The sequence below is a fragment of the Triticum aestivum genome, chromosome 1D (assembly GCF_018294505.1).
Source record: "Triticum aestivum cultivar Chinese Spring chromosome 1D, IWGSC CS RefSeq v2.1, whole genome shotgun sequence".
In the NCBI taxonomy this organism is placed as follows: Eukaryota; Viridiplantae; Streptophyta; class Magnoliopsida; order Poales; family Poaceae; genus Triticum; species Triticum aestivum.
The window spans coordinates 341347442-341365045 of record NC_057796.1 but is presented as its reverse complement, the minus strand read 5'-3'; the positions used below and the strand labels follow the sequence as shown (position 1 = coordinate 341365045).

Here is a 17604-nt window from a genome sequence, read left to right as displayed (position 1 = left end):
CATGTTCCTATGACTATGAGATTATGCAACTCCCGTTTACCGGAGGAACACTTTGTGTGCCACCAAACGTCACAACGTAACTGGGTGATTATAAAGGTGCTCTACAGGTGTCTCCAAAGGTACTTGTTGAGTTGGCGTATTTCGAGATTAGGATTTGTCACTCCGATTGTCGGAGAGGTATCTCTGGGCCCACTCGGTAATGCACATCACTATAAGCCTTGCAAGCATTGCAACTAATGAGTTAGTTGCGGGATGATGTATTACGGAACGAGTAAAGAGACTGGCCGGTAACGAGATTGAACTAGGTATTGAGATACCGACGATCGAATCTCGGGCAAGTAACATACCGATGAAAGGGAACAACGTATGTTGTTATGCTGTTTGACCGATAAAGATCTTCGTAGAATATGTGGGAGCCAATATGAGCATCCAGGTTCCGCTATTGGTTATTGACCGGAGACGTGTCTCGGTCATGTCTACATAGTTCTCGAACCCGTAGGGTCCGCACGCTTAAGGTTCGATGACAGTTATATTAGGAGTTTATGTGTTTTGATGTACCGAAGGTTGTTCGGAGTCCCGAATGTGATCACGAACATGACGAGGAGTCTTGAAATGGTCGAGACATAAAGATCGATATATTGGACGACTATGTTTGGACACCGGAAAGGTTCCGGAAGGTTTCGGACATTTATCGGAGTACCGGGGGTTACCGGAACCCCCCCCCCGGGAACTAATGGGCCTTGTTGGGCCCTAGTGGAGAGAGAGAGGGGCCGGCCAGGGCAAGAGGCACGCCCCCTCCCCTTGAGTCCGAATAGGACAAGGAAAGGGGGGCGGCGCCCCCCTTGCCTTTCCCCTCTCCCACTCCTTCCTTCCCCCTCCTTCTTGGACTAGGAAAGGGAGGGGCAAACCTACTTGGAGTAGGTTTCCCCCTCCTAGGGCGCGCCACCCCCTTGGCCGGTCCTCTCCTCCTCCCCCTTTATATACGGAGGAGGGGGCACCCCATAGACACAATAATTGATCTCTTGATCTCTTAGCCGTGTGCGGTGCCCCCCTCCCCCATAATCCACCTCGATAATATCATAGCGGTGCTTAGGCGAAGCCCTGCGTCGGTAGAACATCATCATCGTCACCACGGCGTCGTGCTGACGGAACTCTCCCTCAAAGCTCGGCTGGATCGGAGTTCGAGGGACGTCATCGAGTTGAACGTGTGCTGAACTCGAAGGTACCGTGCGTTCGGTACTTGATCGGTCGGATCGTGAAGACGTACGACTACATCAACCGCGTTGTGCTAACGCTTCCGCTTTCGGTCTACGAGGGTACGTGGACAACACTCTCCCCTCTCGTTGCTATGCATCACCATGATCTTGCGTGTGCGTAGGATTTTTTTTTAAATTACTACGTTCCCCAACAATCTAGCTAATAACTATGGACCCGAAGGTCTGTAGTAAACTACTCACACATCATCGGAGAGGCTATGGTGTTGATGTAGAAGCCCTCCATGCTCGAATCCCCTTCCGGCAGATCACCGGAAAAGGACCCAAGATGGGATCTCACGGGTACAGAAGGTTGCGGCGGTGGAAAAGTGGTTTTGTGGCTCCCTTGGATATTTTCAGGGTATAAGAGTATATATAGGCGAAAGAAGTTGGTCGGTGGAGCTACGAGGGGCCCACGAGGGTGGGGGGCGCGCCTACCCCCTGGACGCGCCCTCCTACCTCGTGGCCGCCTTGTTGCGTCTTTGACTTCCACTCCAAGTCTCCTGGATTGCGTTTGTTCCAAGAAAGATCCTCGCGAAGGTTTCATTCGGTTTGGATTCCGTTTGATATTCCTTTTCTGCGAAACACTGAAATAGGAAAAAAAAACAGCAATTTGCACTGGGCCTTCGGTTAATAGGTTAGTCCCAAAAATAATATAAAAGAGTATATTAAAGCCCATTAAACATCCAAAACAGATAATATAATAGCATGGAACAATCAAAAATTATAGATACGTTGGAGACGTATCATTCAACCAGCCCTCCACGGGGTCCTGTTCATCCACCGGCTCGATTGATCAGGGTCCTGTCCATCCAGCGGCAACGACCTCTACTACCACGAGGTCCTGTTCATCCAACCCCCCACCGGGAACTGTTCATCCACCCCCCAACAACGCTCACTGTTCATCAAGGGAAGAGGCATCAGTGTTCGATCGGCTTCAGTTAGCAGCAGTAGCGAAGGAATCACTCGGATTCAGTTAACAGCAAGGGATCGATCGGGGTTCAGTAACGTAGCTAGTGCAATCACTCGGGTTCAGTTAGAGCCCAACGCCTCGCTCGGGTTCAGTTAGAGCGCAACGCCTCGCACACACGCGCGTAAGTATGAGAGAAACACGCATCGCTCGGCCCCCGACCACCCACCGTAACCGGGAACTCCCCTGATATTTTCCTCGCCCTCGCTTCTACCACGGTTTTCTCCGTCATGGACGGCCCAAAGAATGTCATGCAGCTGCATCTCTGGCCCGCGCAGGACGAAAAGCCCATTTTCTGTCTTGATTTTTTGTCATAGAAGTAGGAGCCCACCACATCTATGATGATACCGGGTTTTGTCACAATTATCGTCATAGAAGTGTCATAAGTATGACATAATTTTTTTTTCGTTCGGCCCAAAATGTCACGGATGTGTCTTTTTTTTGTAGTGATATGAATCTAATATGTGATTCATCTACTCAAAATATTTTGCTATAGTTTCAAACTTTCGATGCAACGTAGTCCATAGATAGTGTAGGGATGAAAGTTCGATGTGTTCCTAAAAATATGCTAATTTAGGGCTATGTAGCGACTCGGACCGGGAGGAGGTCTGGGCAAGCTCAGTAAGAGGATTGTGATATGGACAAGATCAACAGGTAACTTCTGGACTCTCAAGAAATCACATCATCAGAAAACCGAAGGAGGTGATTGACGGTTTGTAGGAGGAGAGGGATCAACTGATGGAGGAGAGGGGTCATTTGAAGGATGATATGGATGAGCTGAAGGAGGAGAGGGATCAACTAAAGGAGGAGAGGAAAGAGCTGTAAAGTATGATCGCTGATCTGCCCAAAGCTAGGTATGTGAATAGGTAGAAGCATCGCAAGATCAAGGCAATCCTTGATGAGTGAATTCTAACAATTTCATGTTAAGTTGATTGAGTACCTATCTAACTCGTTAAACTGCTATGCTATTTTGATTACCTATATATCTAGCTTGTTAACTATTGTGCTAATTTGATTATGTATCTTTTTTTTAAGTTCAACACATTCCCTATTTACTCATAGTAGGCAGGAATTTCTGCCGAAATAACATCGAGGATACAATCAGGCTGATGTAGCCATACCTTACACAATTTATTCATTACCCCTTCCCGAGCTAATCTGTGAGCTGCCTCATTAGCTGATCTCCTAACCTAGCTCACCTTCCAACTCTGGCGCGCCTCCAGTAGACGCTTGACTTCCTGAACCAACAACCCTGGCGAAGATAGATCCTGTTCGATGCTCTGAAGTTTCCCAACTATTTCATTGCAGTCCCTCTCAATGTGTATATCTGATGCATTTACCCCATCCGCTAGCTGGGCTGCCCTTTTGCACACCAGTAGCTCCATCTTCGCCGGCTCCACCCCCTGAGAGAAAAATTGACAAGCTCCTCCTAGGAACGCCCTTCATCATTCCGAAATACTGCTCCCACACCTCCCTTGTCTCCTTTCTTGGAGGTTGCACCATCAACATTCAATTTGACCCATCCTATATGCAGCAAGTTTTTTTTTCCATTTTTGGACTAGAATCACCTTTTTAATCTTGCTTACTCGGCCATGCACAGTCTGACATTCCTCCATCAGCTTCACAATTGATCGTGCAATATCCACCGCACCTTCTATCCTTTTCCCATCGGGTGCATTATTCCTTGCTAGCCAGAGTCCATATAGCCCTTGAATCATGACCGCTTTCTGGTCTTATAATGCGTCGGCAAACCACATTAACAACCATCTCGCTAGTTCACTCCGGGAGCTAACTGAAGCCGGTGGGATCGCCACCGGCACTCCCAATTCCGGGTGCATGATTTTTCCAGAATTTTGCTGAGTGACGACAGCCCCAAAACCTGTGATAGTTTGTTTCATCGCGCCCACAAGCAACGCAAGGGACTCCAGGCTTAATCCTTCTCCTATGGAGCTCAGAGCCAACCGCCAATCCATTCCTAATCAACCTCCAAGAACGTGTCTTAATTTCCCCATGTGCTATTGTATCCCACAGGCCGAGCCATGACTTATGATCTGCAACCGATGAGGAGGGCTCCGGACGCCCAGACTTGAGTCGTGTCTGTGACATTCGGAGATGGTAGGCCGACCTCACAGTGAACATGCCATTTTAGTGAAGTTCCATGCCAGGTAGTCCTCATCATCCGATCCTCCTATAGTGATTTGCATTATTTTCATGTGCTTCATCAGGAGGAAACATGTGATGAACCTTGCTGCTGTCCCATGAAGTTCCGCGTGCATCAAGCAGATCACAAACACGATTAATGTCGTGAACATAGTCCTGGCCCAATGGCTTCAGACTCCCCTTTCGTGGGATCCAATTGTTATGATGTACCCGAATCTTCGATCCACCTCCTATTCACCATATTAACCCATCCAACAGCTGGTTCCTACCATGTATAATGCTTTTAAACGTGAATGAACCCCCTTCTGGACATGTAGCATTGAGTATCTAAGTTGTTAAACTGCTATGCGCCAAGTTGATTACCTATCTAACTTGTTTAATCTGCTATGCTAAGTTGATTACCTATCTAACTTGTTAAACTGCTATGCTAACTCGAGTAATGTTGTTATGTTAATTGTCATTCTGTATCGTTGACGGAGGGAAACATCAACTTTTTTCGTATTAGTGGCGTGTGGAACATAAGCCACACCACGGTTGTGAAAAATCACTAGAGGCGTGGTGTCCACCTCGTCATCAATATATTTTATCAGTAGCGCCATATCGGTGGCGTGGAGTCGACATGCCACTAAGGTGAATTTTGGCATGTCGTCACTAGCGTTTTCTCTGCACTGGTGACATGGTGAGTCGCTGCCAGTTTCTGGCGAGTTGAGAGAGAGAAAGGGATTAGATAAGGAAGGTCAAAGATGGCTATGGTCAAAAGATGCTCGTGTGGCACTTCGACTTGCCACGTAAGCTCTATGGGTGGGTCCAACCAGTCAAGTTCGCTATTATGACGCACTAATATTCGAATCCGTGATTTTTTTTTACTCACCGACCTCTGCAGTGGTGTTTTTCTTTGTGATTTTTGCCAAAAGTGGTGGTTATCTATTACCATAGCCATAAATGTGGTGGTTCTCGGCATTTTACCCTCCTAAAATTGATTTCCCCTTCCCTCTGGACCATCCAGGGCATCAACGTTATGCTCATACAAGTCATCATCACCATCTTCTCAGTGAATATGAATCTTCAACTCCCTGCATCAGACCGTGAATTTGAAGTTTCAATGTCGTTGCCATCTTCCTTGTACTTATTAACTAAAGCTAGAGTTCTAGTAGTACGAGTGCTCAGAGGGGAATCAACTTGAGCTATCAAGGTCCATGATATGATGAGAGCTCGATCATCACTTGATTGCACTTTAGGTTGCTTTTTGTGTTGATCACATGAGACACAACGGCTGGATAAGCAATGGCACCATCTCAAGCAAAGCCAAAAGTTAGGTGCACATGATCCAGATAAATTAGAAAAAACATATGACATGCCTTTGCCTTCTATATCATGTCCAGAGTTTGTTGGTATTTGCTAATCAACTTCATGCCATCCTCATTAACTTGCTCCTCATGCAAGAACAACAAACCTTCACTCTTCATTCATCTCATACCCTAAGTCACCCCCACATCTCCAATCTATAGAAAAGGGACATGTTTCCATGTCACAATAATGGAACAACTGAAATATGCCATCAATCATGTGAACTATTACGCCCAGATCCAGCCAAAAATCCTTCATGATTAAGCTCCGTTTAGAAGCAAATGTCTACAGTTACAACATGAAGTCAGAGAGAAACATGTCAGCTTTTAGAGCACATGCCACACGGAATTTGGGATAAAAAATACAAGCTTGAAACCAACATTTCACCCCAAATTGACTACAACCACAAAAGGCTAATCACAGTGTTGCACACATTACTACTCCCACCGTCCCAAAATAAGTGTCTCAACTTTGTACTAATTTTAATACAAAATTATAGTAAGGTTATAAGGCACTTATTTTGGGACGGGGGGAGTATATCGATGATGAATGGACAAACATTTTGCAAGAATCGAGTGGTCATGATATTGTAAATGTACCCCCTCATTTCTTTTTTACTTTGCATATATAAGTTCCGTCTTAAGTCAAACATAGTAAAATTTGACTAAGATTACAAAATAAAAAACCAATCTCCACAACATAAATTAATACCATTAGATGCATCATGAAATTAATTTTCAAATCATATATTTTTATTTGTAAATGTTAATATCATTTAATATAAATTTAATAAAATTTACGAAGTTGATTTTAGGCAAATCTTATATGCGGATAAAAACCCGAGGGAAGTATGTTCTTCCTTTTTTGATTCATATAAGAGTCTTTTTTAGCAAGAAAACTAGTTCTTTATTGATCCATACCAATGTTTACGGAAAAGCGATTGGGTCACTCGACGTGCCCAACCAAATATGGCGTCCGTAAGGTAAGAAGTACCTGACCTAGCTAACCTATGAGCTTCAGTATTTGAAGCTCGAGGTTCGAAAACAAAATTACAAGAAGTAAAATTTCATATAAGAGTCAATGAGGCCTATCATTTCTGAAAGAAGTTCGGCCCATTGCTCACCCCGAATCCGTTCTTCTGTCTCACGTTACACTTCCCACGCGCCCGTTGCACAAGGAACGGCGCGCGCTCCGCTCTGGGCTGCGAGTCTGCAACCCGCCGCCGCCTCTCTCAGGCTCTCAGATGTCGCCGCCGCCGCCGCCGCCATTCCCACCACTTTATGCCCTACCTCACTCGTCACATTCCCCGCCTCCGCCTCATTCGCTCCCTCTCCTCCGCTCACCTTCGAGACCACCACTTCCTCCTGCGCTTCGCTGCCCTCGCCAAGGAGCTCTCCGACCAGCCGGCGCCCTTGCCTCTCCCGTCCCGGCCGCAGTCCCCGCACCCCTACGACTACAACCGCCTCATGTCCGCGCATGCCGCGTTGGATGCTGCTGGCGGGGCCGGCGCCGGCGCCGACCGCGCCCTCCACCTGCTCGACGAAATGCGCAGCGTCCTCCAGCGCCGCCCTGACGCCGCCTGCTTCACCACAGTCGCGGCAGCTCTCTCAGCTGCCTCCCGCCCAAAGGCCGCTCTCGCCGTGCTAGAAGCAATGGCCTTGGACGGTGTCACGCCCGACACGGTGGCATGCACGGTCCTGGTCGGGGTGTACGCCTGCCACCTGGGGCGGTTCGACGCCGCGTACGAGGTCGTCGGGTGGATGACGGAGAATGGTGTGGCCCCAGATGTTGTCACTTACTCGACTCTGATATGTGGGCTGTGCAGTGCCGGGCGGGTGGCCGAAGCTCTGGGCGTGCTGGACTTGATGCTGGAGGAAGGATGCCACCCGAATGCGCACACATATACACCTATCATGCACGCGTACAGCGCTACTGGGATGATTCATGAGGCCAAGAAGCTGTTGGACTCGATGATTGCTGCTGGATGTGCTCCAAGCACGGCTACTTACAATGTCTTGATTAAAGCTCTTTGCAAGGTCGGAGCTTTTGAGGAAGTAGAGGTGCTTCTTGAGGAGAGCAGCTCAAAAGGGTGGACGCCGGATACAATCACATACAGCACTTACATGGACGGGCTATGCAGATCTGGTAGGTTAGATAAGAGCTTTGCATTGGTCGATAGGATGCTATCCAAGGGGCTGCATCCTAATGAGGTTACTCTGAATATCCTTCTTGATGGCGTTTGTCGCACCTCAAGTGCGTGGGCTGCGAAATGGCTTTTGGAGTGCAGTGCAGACATTGGATGGGATGCCAGTGTTGTCAACTATAACACCGTGATGAGGAGGCTTTGTGATGAGCGGAAATGGTTGGCTGTTGTCAAGCTGTTCACTGACATGTCGAAGAAGGGCATAGCTCCAAATAGCTGGACTTTCAACATCGTAGTCCACAGCCTCTGTAAACTTGGGAAGCTTCACAATGCACTTTGCTTGATGGGGAGTGAAGGGTTTGTTGCCAGTGTTATCACATACAATACATTGATCCGTCATCTCAGTTTGTTGGGGAAATCTAACGAGGTCTACCTCTTGCTTCATGACATGATTGAAGAGGGCATTGCCCCCAATGAAACCACCTACATTCTTGTGATTGATTGTCTATGTAGAGAGGAGAAATTCTTGGCTGCTCTTAGCTGTTTCTACCGATCACTAGAGGATGGTTTCTCTCCGTCTGTAGTTACAAGTATTGTACGAGGTCTCATTGTTGGTGGTAAGTTTGGCGAGTTGCATACTTTGATTGGGTGGATTCTTGGACAAGGCTTTGCAATAGATGTGTACTTGTACCGAGTAGTGATCATTGCTTTTTGTAAGAAAGGATACTGTCAAGGCACAGAAATGTACAAAGTCTGTCATATATTGGAAAGAATGCTCAGCTTGAGATGATTTTTCTCCAACAATTAAACACGAAAGAAATTCCAGTTCTGTAGCTATATTGTACTTTCCAAGATCTCTATAAGATAACCTTTTATAATTTTAGTGTCGTCCTTTTTCCAGTTGCTGTTTATGTTGTTTTCTTTATTTATGAACAGAACCTCTAATTTGTTTTTGTTTCGTAAGTTTAGGGCTTGAAATTATCAGTAGAAGTTCTGAGTTGATGCACCCATTTGCCCAAGTTCGTTTGGTAGGAAATTTGTTTTGACATATCCAAACTTTCAAGACTCCTGTAGCTTGCATTTGTAAGGCATCATCGCATGCGCTAGTATCATAATATTAAATTCAACTGATGGAAGGACTCGATTCAACTAATGGCAGTGTTTTGAGTTTTTTAAGTGCTCTGGGGCTCAAATCATAATCTTGCAGTAGTCCGAAATTTTCAATTTCATGGCGGCAGCACATGCTAATGCAGTGATGCGACTGTTGATCATGTATATTGTACATTCTGCTACATCCTGCATTTCCTTTTTGCTCCAACGTTTACAAGATCACCAAAAATCCAGAAACTTTACATTTTCTCAAGCAGGATGCATCCTACTGAACTCTCCTTCATCAGTGCCAACACTGGAATTGAACTTGCTTTCTACTGGCGTGTTCATGCGCGATTGACGCTTGGTCGCAACGGTGGGATTCTTCTCTTCATCCATGGTAACAAGCTCATACATGTCATCCTTCTGGAAGACCGGGTGCACATATGCATCCTTCAGGTATTCTCTCAAACTCAGAGTTGGGTCATTTGCTCGTTGCAGTGTGTCCTTCACCATGGCTTCCTGCAAAACCAAACAGTAAGTGTATGCATCAAGGCTATCCTAGCTCAATATTTGAGATGCTATGCTGAAGATCTTAATGAAGAGTAAGTTTCAATCCTACCTGCAAGGGGAACTTTACATACGCTGGTTCAAACCGACCCTTGCAAACATAGTGGAACCATATGGTCAGGACAGGAAGAGGAAGGAGAGCGACAGTAGACTTCTCTGCTTCCTGTGTGCTCAGTAGTCCCAGTAGGAGGATTTGTGATACTATTAATGCGGCAATAAGCCGTGTTTGCACATCTGGCCAGAATAGTGCGCCGCTCTCATATTGCTGGTTATAAACATTAATGATCTTGCAGCGAAAGAAGCCGAAAATATATTAGTGGCCTAAGCTAGTAGAAAAGAATGAAGTATGAAAGCTGCCTAGCATGCAGGTTATTTTAGTTTACTAAATGAGACATCCAGTTGTTTACTAAGAATGGCATGAATAGCTATAACTTTATGAGCATAAATAGGTGTTTTATGCTGATATGATTGTGATGACAGCAAACATACTGTTGCAAGATCTCACAAAAAGAAATAAAAACATACTGGTGAAAGAACAGAAAGATGATATGAACAGGGATTAGTACCTGATGTCTGAACACAAGATAGGCAAGGCTGAAGAACACGATGATGAAAGGAAGAAGAATTGGTGTGACAACAGCATATACTAGTCCTAGCAGGAAGTAGAGTTGTATTCGTGGTTCAGTGGTGCCAAAGTCCAAGCTCCCAGGATCCATGGCCTGCTGACGATCCTGCTCAGTTCTGACCAAGAAAGTGTTCTTTATGTGGAACATGACCAACGGCTTCAACCTAAGAACTTCAGCAGCGATACCGGCCCATCCATCAACCATTACATATGTAATGAAAAATGTTGCTTTCATGGGAATTGATTCTCCAACAGTCTCTGGAATTCTTGTCATGACAAAAGGAGAACGAAGGGCAAAAGAATTAGGTGTCAGTAAACATTGGCCCCATTGTTATAAACTTATAATAGAAATACCATTAGTGCAAAAAAAAGAAGCAATTTCAAGATCTAGCCTACTTGTTAGCTGGCTGATGGATAAAACTGTCGAGCTGTTGGAATGCTGTTCCAGTTATTACACTCCCCAAGAATACATTGACAAAAAGGAACATGAAGTATGTCGATGCGGTCCTCCTGTCCAACCCAGAGATTGATATATGACCTTCCATCTTGCTCATGGTCATTAGAAACATCGGGAGAAGTATAAGAAAGATTTTTAATGCAATCCCTGGCAAGAAACCTTGTATAACTGACTTCAAAGAATTTCTGCAGGACAGTGCATCAATAATGAAAATATGAAACTAGATCTTCAGAAAAAGACAAAATATCTTCCAGACAAATACTCCCTCCGTCCCATAATATAAGATCATTTTTTACACTACACTAGTGTCAAAAACGCTCTTATATTATGGGACGGAGTACAATATAGTCATTTTATGTAATTTGAGGTTTACTAAATTTATCAAAATTTCTTTCAGCACTTTATTGCTCAGTAAAGAAACATACTTGGGCAACATTTTTATTAATCGGTATTTAGGTTTCTAGAGAGCAGAATTGAGTATAACTTCTACCAATCTAGATTTCCAGCACTGTTTATAACATGTTCAGATTTTACATTTATTTGAGGTTCTTCTTTTCCATGAGCTTTATAATATCTGTTCAATGTAGCAACTAGCAAGAAAATGATATTTATGAAATAGTACAACATTACACTATATAAGATGTTAAGATGCTGTTGTTAAATGATGCTGAGAACGGCTACAAATGAACTGCAAATGTTGGCCATTGGCAAAATTGCTCCAAAATGCATATCATTGCAAAAATCATCCAAGTCGGAGTATACGTGTCACTGGCATGTGGCCTGAAAAGTAGCCCTCTTGTAAGCCTAACATGTCATGGTAGTTTGGAATTTTTACATCTTTTTGATTGAACAAGCTAATTTATCGAATCAAAACGTCTCCATGTAGCTCTTAGGACCTGAACTAACCGAGTCACAAGCCAGTTGTTGCCTAAATTGTTGAAGTAGTAGGATGGCAGGATTCAGAAGATGCTTCTTGCGAAAAACACGCTGTAAATGCTCTTTTCTCTTATTTAAAATTCAACTATAAAATACTAGAAATAAAACTCACCTTTCTATTATGGGTTTCAAGAAAGGAAGCAGACGCTCAATCTCATCTAGATTTGCCAAGGATTGGACAAATGCAATTGGTATCATGAAGAAAAAAGTGAGGAAGAACAGCGCAACGGAAATGATAAGCCTCCTAACCGAGAGCTCAACAAAAGGGATTGCGAGATTAGGCCAGTAAACATCACGAGGTTCCGGAGCCCACTGGGTTAGCCACACTGTCGGATTACTTGTCTGCTGTGTTTGAGCACAAACAGCAGCCCCCCACTGACTTTTGAAAGAAACAAATGCCGCCGGCATAATAGCATTAGGGTCACTCATCACCTTTTGTCTCTCCACGTCTTCCTGGAACACAAGTTAAGGACTATCAATATTGCCCAGTGTTGTGGACCATTCCTTTCAATGAAGCTAGTACCTGTTTACATAGCTCCTCAATTTCTGCCTTATAGTATTCTATAGCATCCACTTTTCGCCCCCAAAGACCCCACAGTCCTGTCTATAAGAGATGTAGTCGAGTCATATACCACTTGCCAGATTAATAAATCACAGAGTGAAATAGCTTTGTTATAGATGAAAAGAAGCTTCAAGTGCATGCTTTGCATAGGAGAAAATCATACCTTCATAGTTGGCTTCTTTGCAGGATTATGAGCATGCTGATTTTCGTAGTAGACCAGCCAGTTCTTCAAGCCTTTCTTCTTCTCAACCAAACCAGCAAGGGCGTTTGCATTGTATACAATCTATTGATAACACACTCACCAAATTACTCCAAATGTGATCATAAAAAAGGAGCAACTGGAATTTTGGTATAGACATGGTATCCCTTTTTCTAGAAGAGTAAACAGATGCTTCTACTTCAGATGAAGAGTATAGAAAAGCTTGCACTTCAAAATAAAAATATCTGCTTCAATTTTAATTTTCTTGGTTCTCATTCATATTTTTGTATTCGCCATAACAATACCACAGTGGAGATAAGATCGGCAAAAAGTAAAACCTGATGACTGAGGTAATGATCTCGATGATTCACAGCAAAGAAGTGCTCAACATGTTCACTAACTGTTTCATCTGGGTCCGGTGGTACATTTCTCACAAGTACCTAAATAGAGCAGGATAGGAGTGAAAAGTAGGAAACTTTACACAACATTAGTAAGTCTGCTAAAATAGGTTTAAACGCAACAAGTCTAAGAAGATAAAAATTTAACATTTAAATCTGATGATTTTTTAATCTATTAGTTAAATTGGTATGAAGAATATTTCTTACTGTGAATTGGTCAGGTCGACGACTCTGATTAGCAAGAAAGCGCAATCTCATAGTTGTTATAACCTTATATTCATGAAACAACACGTAAAATGTCCAAAAGGTAAACACATAGGCCATTCCTATATGTATCCAAAACCTATGAAAACATTCAACAGTTCTTGTCAGCCAAAGTGAAGACGTAGACAGTACAAAACATAGATATCGAAAAAAAGAAGTGCATAAGAGAAAATTTGTAGCTATATGAAGTCATTTAGTTTCAGTTGCAGATACAAAACATGAGTTGTCTTTGTTTTGCTCCAAATATATGCAGCCTGCATATGGTTTTTTTCCTGGAAGCACTTACAGTTCAGTATTATCTCTAAAGCACTGGCTTACTCCCAACTCTTAACATTGTAGTTTTCAACACTATACAGCTAGGTTTTTCTGTTTGTTAAGTACAATACAAAATTAAGTTATTGTAAGTTGCACCATAAGTCCTAACTAAATGGCTTCCTAGAGGGTTATGCAAAGCAAATTGTACATTTTTTGAACGGAAAACTGTAGTGAGGCCCTGACAGTAAAATTTTATGTAAAAGAGACATAAATACAAGAGGGAGCTGCATAAGGGAGTGTTAAAAAAATACTATGACAGAATCCTAAAGATTGACTGCAAAAAATGACAACTATTCTCTGGAATAACCTGCACTAACGGACCTTTTTTGCAGGTAATCCTTACATGTGGAAGTAAGAACATGGCTAAGTTTCAAATGGTTTTGTTTGGTAAGTAATTGATCAACTTAAACCAGTTCAATTACCGATGGTTTCGGTTTAGCTATAATTAAGCCATTACTGCATAAATATTTGTGCCACTTTATTATGGATATAGAATATCTGAAAATAATACGATAGCTTTTGCGATCTTGGAACACTCCGTAATAGAAAACACACAACTCTTCAAAGAAACAACATGATCCATGCCTGTGCTGAAAGTAATACAACATATAGGTGGAGTAAACAAAACCATACCGTTTTGAACCTTTTCCAAGGTTTGATATCGAAAGCTTGTCAATTTCATCATAATTCAGATCCTTTTCATGTTCCAATGTTCCACTAGACCAATTAACAGGTACTAGGACAATGAATGCGAGCAAAGCAATTGGCACAAATATTTTTAAACTGTAAAGCAAGAAAGCAATGCGCCGTCAGTAAATGTAATTTCTTTGTCTGTCATCTTAAGAAAGAGTCATGTTTTGTACTAGCAGTCGACAGCTCGAGGTCATCATTTTTGAGCTTGCAAGACATGAAAGTGAAAGCAAAAACACAGTGATGTGAGAATTGATAAACATGAAAATCATGCTGACCCAAGAAGGTAGATGCGGACATATACTGCGGCGTCTAGTCCTGCATGCTCAATTAGCTCTGGTTCTGGCATTTGTAGCGCCGCTGGCATCCAATTCAGAAACCGCAGATATGTCGACAGATCGGCATTCACGAATTTGGAGAAACCAGCCCCGATGTGCCTCGGGCTGCTCCTTGTCCCTTTGAGGTACCATTTTGGAAAGTACACCCGATCATTAATAGGTTGTATCCTCAGAATTGCAAACGCTAGAAGAAAACCCAATGCTGATGATATGTTTATTCCCGCAGCAATGGCGATTTCGTTGAGGGAACCCATCTGTCTGTCTCTAGAGAGACTCACTCCAGTACACGCTTCATCGAAGCGTAGTTAACTGCAAGGCTAAATATCTGCATAGAAAAGAAGCAATGGGAACAAAAAAATGTCTCTTAGAGTTAATAATATTATACTTAGTAGGATGGCCATCTGTTGGTCAAGTTGAATAAAACCATGGTCATGATCATCAACATTAGCAACTTAAATATCTTTGATAGAGTACGAACATCAAATCTTTGTGAGTAATTCTTCGGGACACAGCTTGGAAAGATTTCTGCAATTCATACCAGAATTCCATAACGCGAAAACCAGCAGGATACAAAATGAAAACCTAGTCCTAGATGCAGCCAATATAGCAATAACACGTGTTAAGCTTGTTAATGACAATATGATTTTTTTTTCCTAGGAAAATGCATGTTAGGTGCGACATACACAGGAACGAATGGGATCCGAAGAGATTTTCAATGACATCGTTCGAGGATCTATGAAGCGGCACCCCAGAACATGTTTTTGGTTAGCCGAGAAATGCCTTGACGATATCACCATGTATGAATCGAAGGCACTCGAGATTGGGCACAGCCATGCATGAACACAGGTAGGAGGGCATTACCTCCTAGGCTAGGCTAGGCACCCCTCACGCTTCTTCGCCGGACGACGCTTCCTGCGGCCGCGATCGGCGCGCCGGCCTGGGAAAAGGCCCGTGGGCAGAGACGGTAGGGAAACGTTAACGGAGAGGAGATTTGGATTTTGTCGGGTTTGGCTATCCCGATGGCGAGGGGATGGGGACGACGACGCCGCGCCGGGGCCGGTTCCCTCGTCTCGGCTGGCGCGCGCCTCCCTTGTGTCCGGCTGGCAGGGCCGCGGCGGAATGACGAGACGAAGGAGGGGTGGCGGTTTCCAACCGACGTCCTCGTCGGTTAAATTGCAACTGTACCAGCTCAGAATTTTCCTTTTTTGTAACTCTGGACCAAATTTCATGTACGGTGTACTTACCATTTGGACTACTTATTAAATGAAAAACTGAATTTGATTCTACAACATTTCAACTTTAATATTTATATGTTTGGATGTCACATGGAAACGAGAATTATTCGGTTTTGGCATTTACAATTTGAACCTCGTATTCACACATAAAAATTTACTTGATGTCAACTGGAGACCGACCAACATTTTGTCCACGTAGGGGAGGAACTACCTTGATCTCATCGGCGGATCGAACAACACAACTACGTACACGCTTTCCTAAAATTTATGTGTTTATATTTTTATTTCCATGTCACATAGTATGAATTTTCAAGGGAAATCTTTGAAATTCAATAGGCGATATCCACCATGGCGGGGAGGACCTTTGGGCTTATTGGTGTATCAATTCGTGCAAGTGGTCCCACATATTTGTATAGGTATGTTTCGTAAAACTTTGTTTTCATTTCATCCTTGTCTTCACACATAACAAAAAACTATCTGAAAATTTCGGAGACGACTCGGTGTACAGAGGACCGAGTTTGTGTATTTTTGTGGGTCCAAGTACGCATGTATGTTCGACCTACAAATTCTATTTTCTAACTTATCGAGCCATTGAAGCAATGCCTCGAGCTATAGTCGGACGATTCCATCGTCGCTATGAGCAGACAATTCTAAAGATGTGGCATGATATCGTAAGAGTTCTCGCAGATCTTCCTATCATGGGGAAACCCGCCAAAGTTCACATGGGAAGAGGAAAGGGAAATCCGATTGGTTGGATTGCTGCTTGGATGGTGTGAGTTTGTTAAATGATCGGCAAGCCGCTAGATTAGCGACACACAAATCATGTTCACCAACCAAGTTTGTTCAATGGTTGTAACATTATTGGTTAATGGGAAAAAAGGGATGGGACTCAAAAAAGTTTGGCGACGTGTTTGTTCCTGATTCGGAATTTACAATTTCAATTGTTGTGGGAGTCAACTTATTTCTGGAATTCAATTCCAGTTTTTGAATCCCAGATCCAATCCATGAGAGCCAAAACGATGTTAGCATAGCAAGTGGATAATGCAACACGTTGTTCGTATGATATTTTTTTTTGTGAAATGAGTGGTTGTACAAAGAAGAAGATATGTGCAAGGTTGCAGTTTATCATAAATTTTACGTCTTGCTAAAATATTTGGCTGCATATATCGCCACGGTTATCCAAGTTTAAGGTGCATCATATGTGTAAGACTAAGGGGCTGTTTGGATGATAGCCCGACAGCGCGTTACCAAAATTTTGGCGTTGACCACTGGCTCGGGCTGCCGTTTGGATCAAGGCCAAAAAATCGGATCTCTGCCAAAATTTCGGTGGCGGCGGATTTCATCGCCAAAATATTGGCACGCCGGGGATTGGCAAGGCATGTGCAGGCGTAATCCAAGCAGCCCCTAATACCTCTCTAATTGGTTAACAACATTGTCCTTTTTTGAAATTAAATCTGGTTTATATTAAATCAATAGAACAACAGATATAACCAGATATGGACTAAGTAAATCAACAAACACGAAGACGTCCGAGACTATGACTACGACTATTAGACATAGTATTGGTTAACAACATTACCCTTTAACGCATATCAAATTGCATTCTTCAAGCCCATCGGCCTCGAATTGGTCGTATCAATGTTTCAACACTATCATCGTAGCTCCGTAGACCGCCACTCCTTCACCAACACTTCCTTCTTTCACTTCCCATGGTCATCGCCGACTTTACTATGCCACTACTTCTATGACTTGCTTGTTGAGCACCTGACCTAACATTTAGTCAAATAAGGATTGTTAGACCCATCACCCACAACCGTGATTCGAGGCTTCTATGATTTTCTTTAACTAGCTAAATAGTCGTGTGTTGGTATTAAAAATTAAATGCTCGTATCTATACCAATATAAAAAGACCCAAATGGGCAGATCCAAACTATCTCAACCGTCAAATCATGTTATCTAGCGGTTCAAATCGCTTCAATGTTGAGCACTAAACACATTTTACGCTTTAATTACCCACCACTGCCATTGGTTATAAACACGTTTTGACTCAACG

General features: G+C 43.3%; 2 protein-coding genes across 2 annotated transcripts; one reads left to right on the top strand and one right to left on the bottom strand.

The window, feature by feature from the left end:
• The first annotated feature begins 6861 nt into the window (after window positions 1-6861).
• Window positions 6862-8706, top strand: LOC123181915 (pentatricopeptide repeat-containing protein At3g22470, mitochondrial). The gene has a single exon (XM_044594324.1). It carries the CDS (start codon window positions 7011-7013, stop codon window positions 8661-8663), a length of 1653 nt encoding a protein of 550 aa, XP_044450259.1. The 5' UTR covers window positions 6862-7010; the 3' UTR covers window positions 8664-8706.
• Window positions 8707-9097: 391 nt separating this feature from the next.
• LOC123181914 (CSC1-like protein At4g02900) lies at window positions 9098-15473 on the bottom strand. The gene is made up of 12 exons (XM_044594323.1): window positions 15178-15473; window positions 14257-14641; window positions 13922-14071; window positions 12917-13052; window positions 12650-12751; window positions 12276-12395; window positions 12074-12154; window positions 11663-12003; window positions 10554-10799; window positions 10099-10423; window positions 9585-9818; window positions 9098-9484 (listed from the first exon to the last, which is right to left on the bottom strand). Exons 2-12 carry the CDS (start codon window positions 14568-14570, stop codon window positions 9233-9235), a joined length of 2301 nt encoding a protein of 766 aa, XP_044450258.1. The 5' UTR covers window positions 14571-14641; window positions 15178-15473; the 3' UTR covers window positions 9098-9232.
• Between the last annotated feature and the right edge of the window lie 2131 nt (window positions 15474-17604).

Coding starts and splice junctions, on each gene's coding strand:
- LOC123181915 (XM_044594324.1), top strand. CDS start 7,011: ATGCCCTACCTCACTCGTCACATTCCCCGCCTCCGCCTCATTCGCTCC.
- LOC123181914 (XM_044594323.1), bottom strand. CDS start 14,570: ATGGGTTCCCTCAACGAAATCGCCATTGCTGCGGGAATAAACATATCA. Junction 13,053..13,921: donor CTTGGAAAAGGTTCAAAACG/GTATGGTTTTGT, acceptor ATGTTTTCATAG/GTTTTGGATACATATAGGAA. Junction 12,752..12,916: donor GTCGACCTGACCAATTCACA/GTAAGAAATATT, acceptor TGCTCTATTTAG/GTACTTGTGAGAAATGTACC.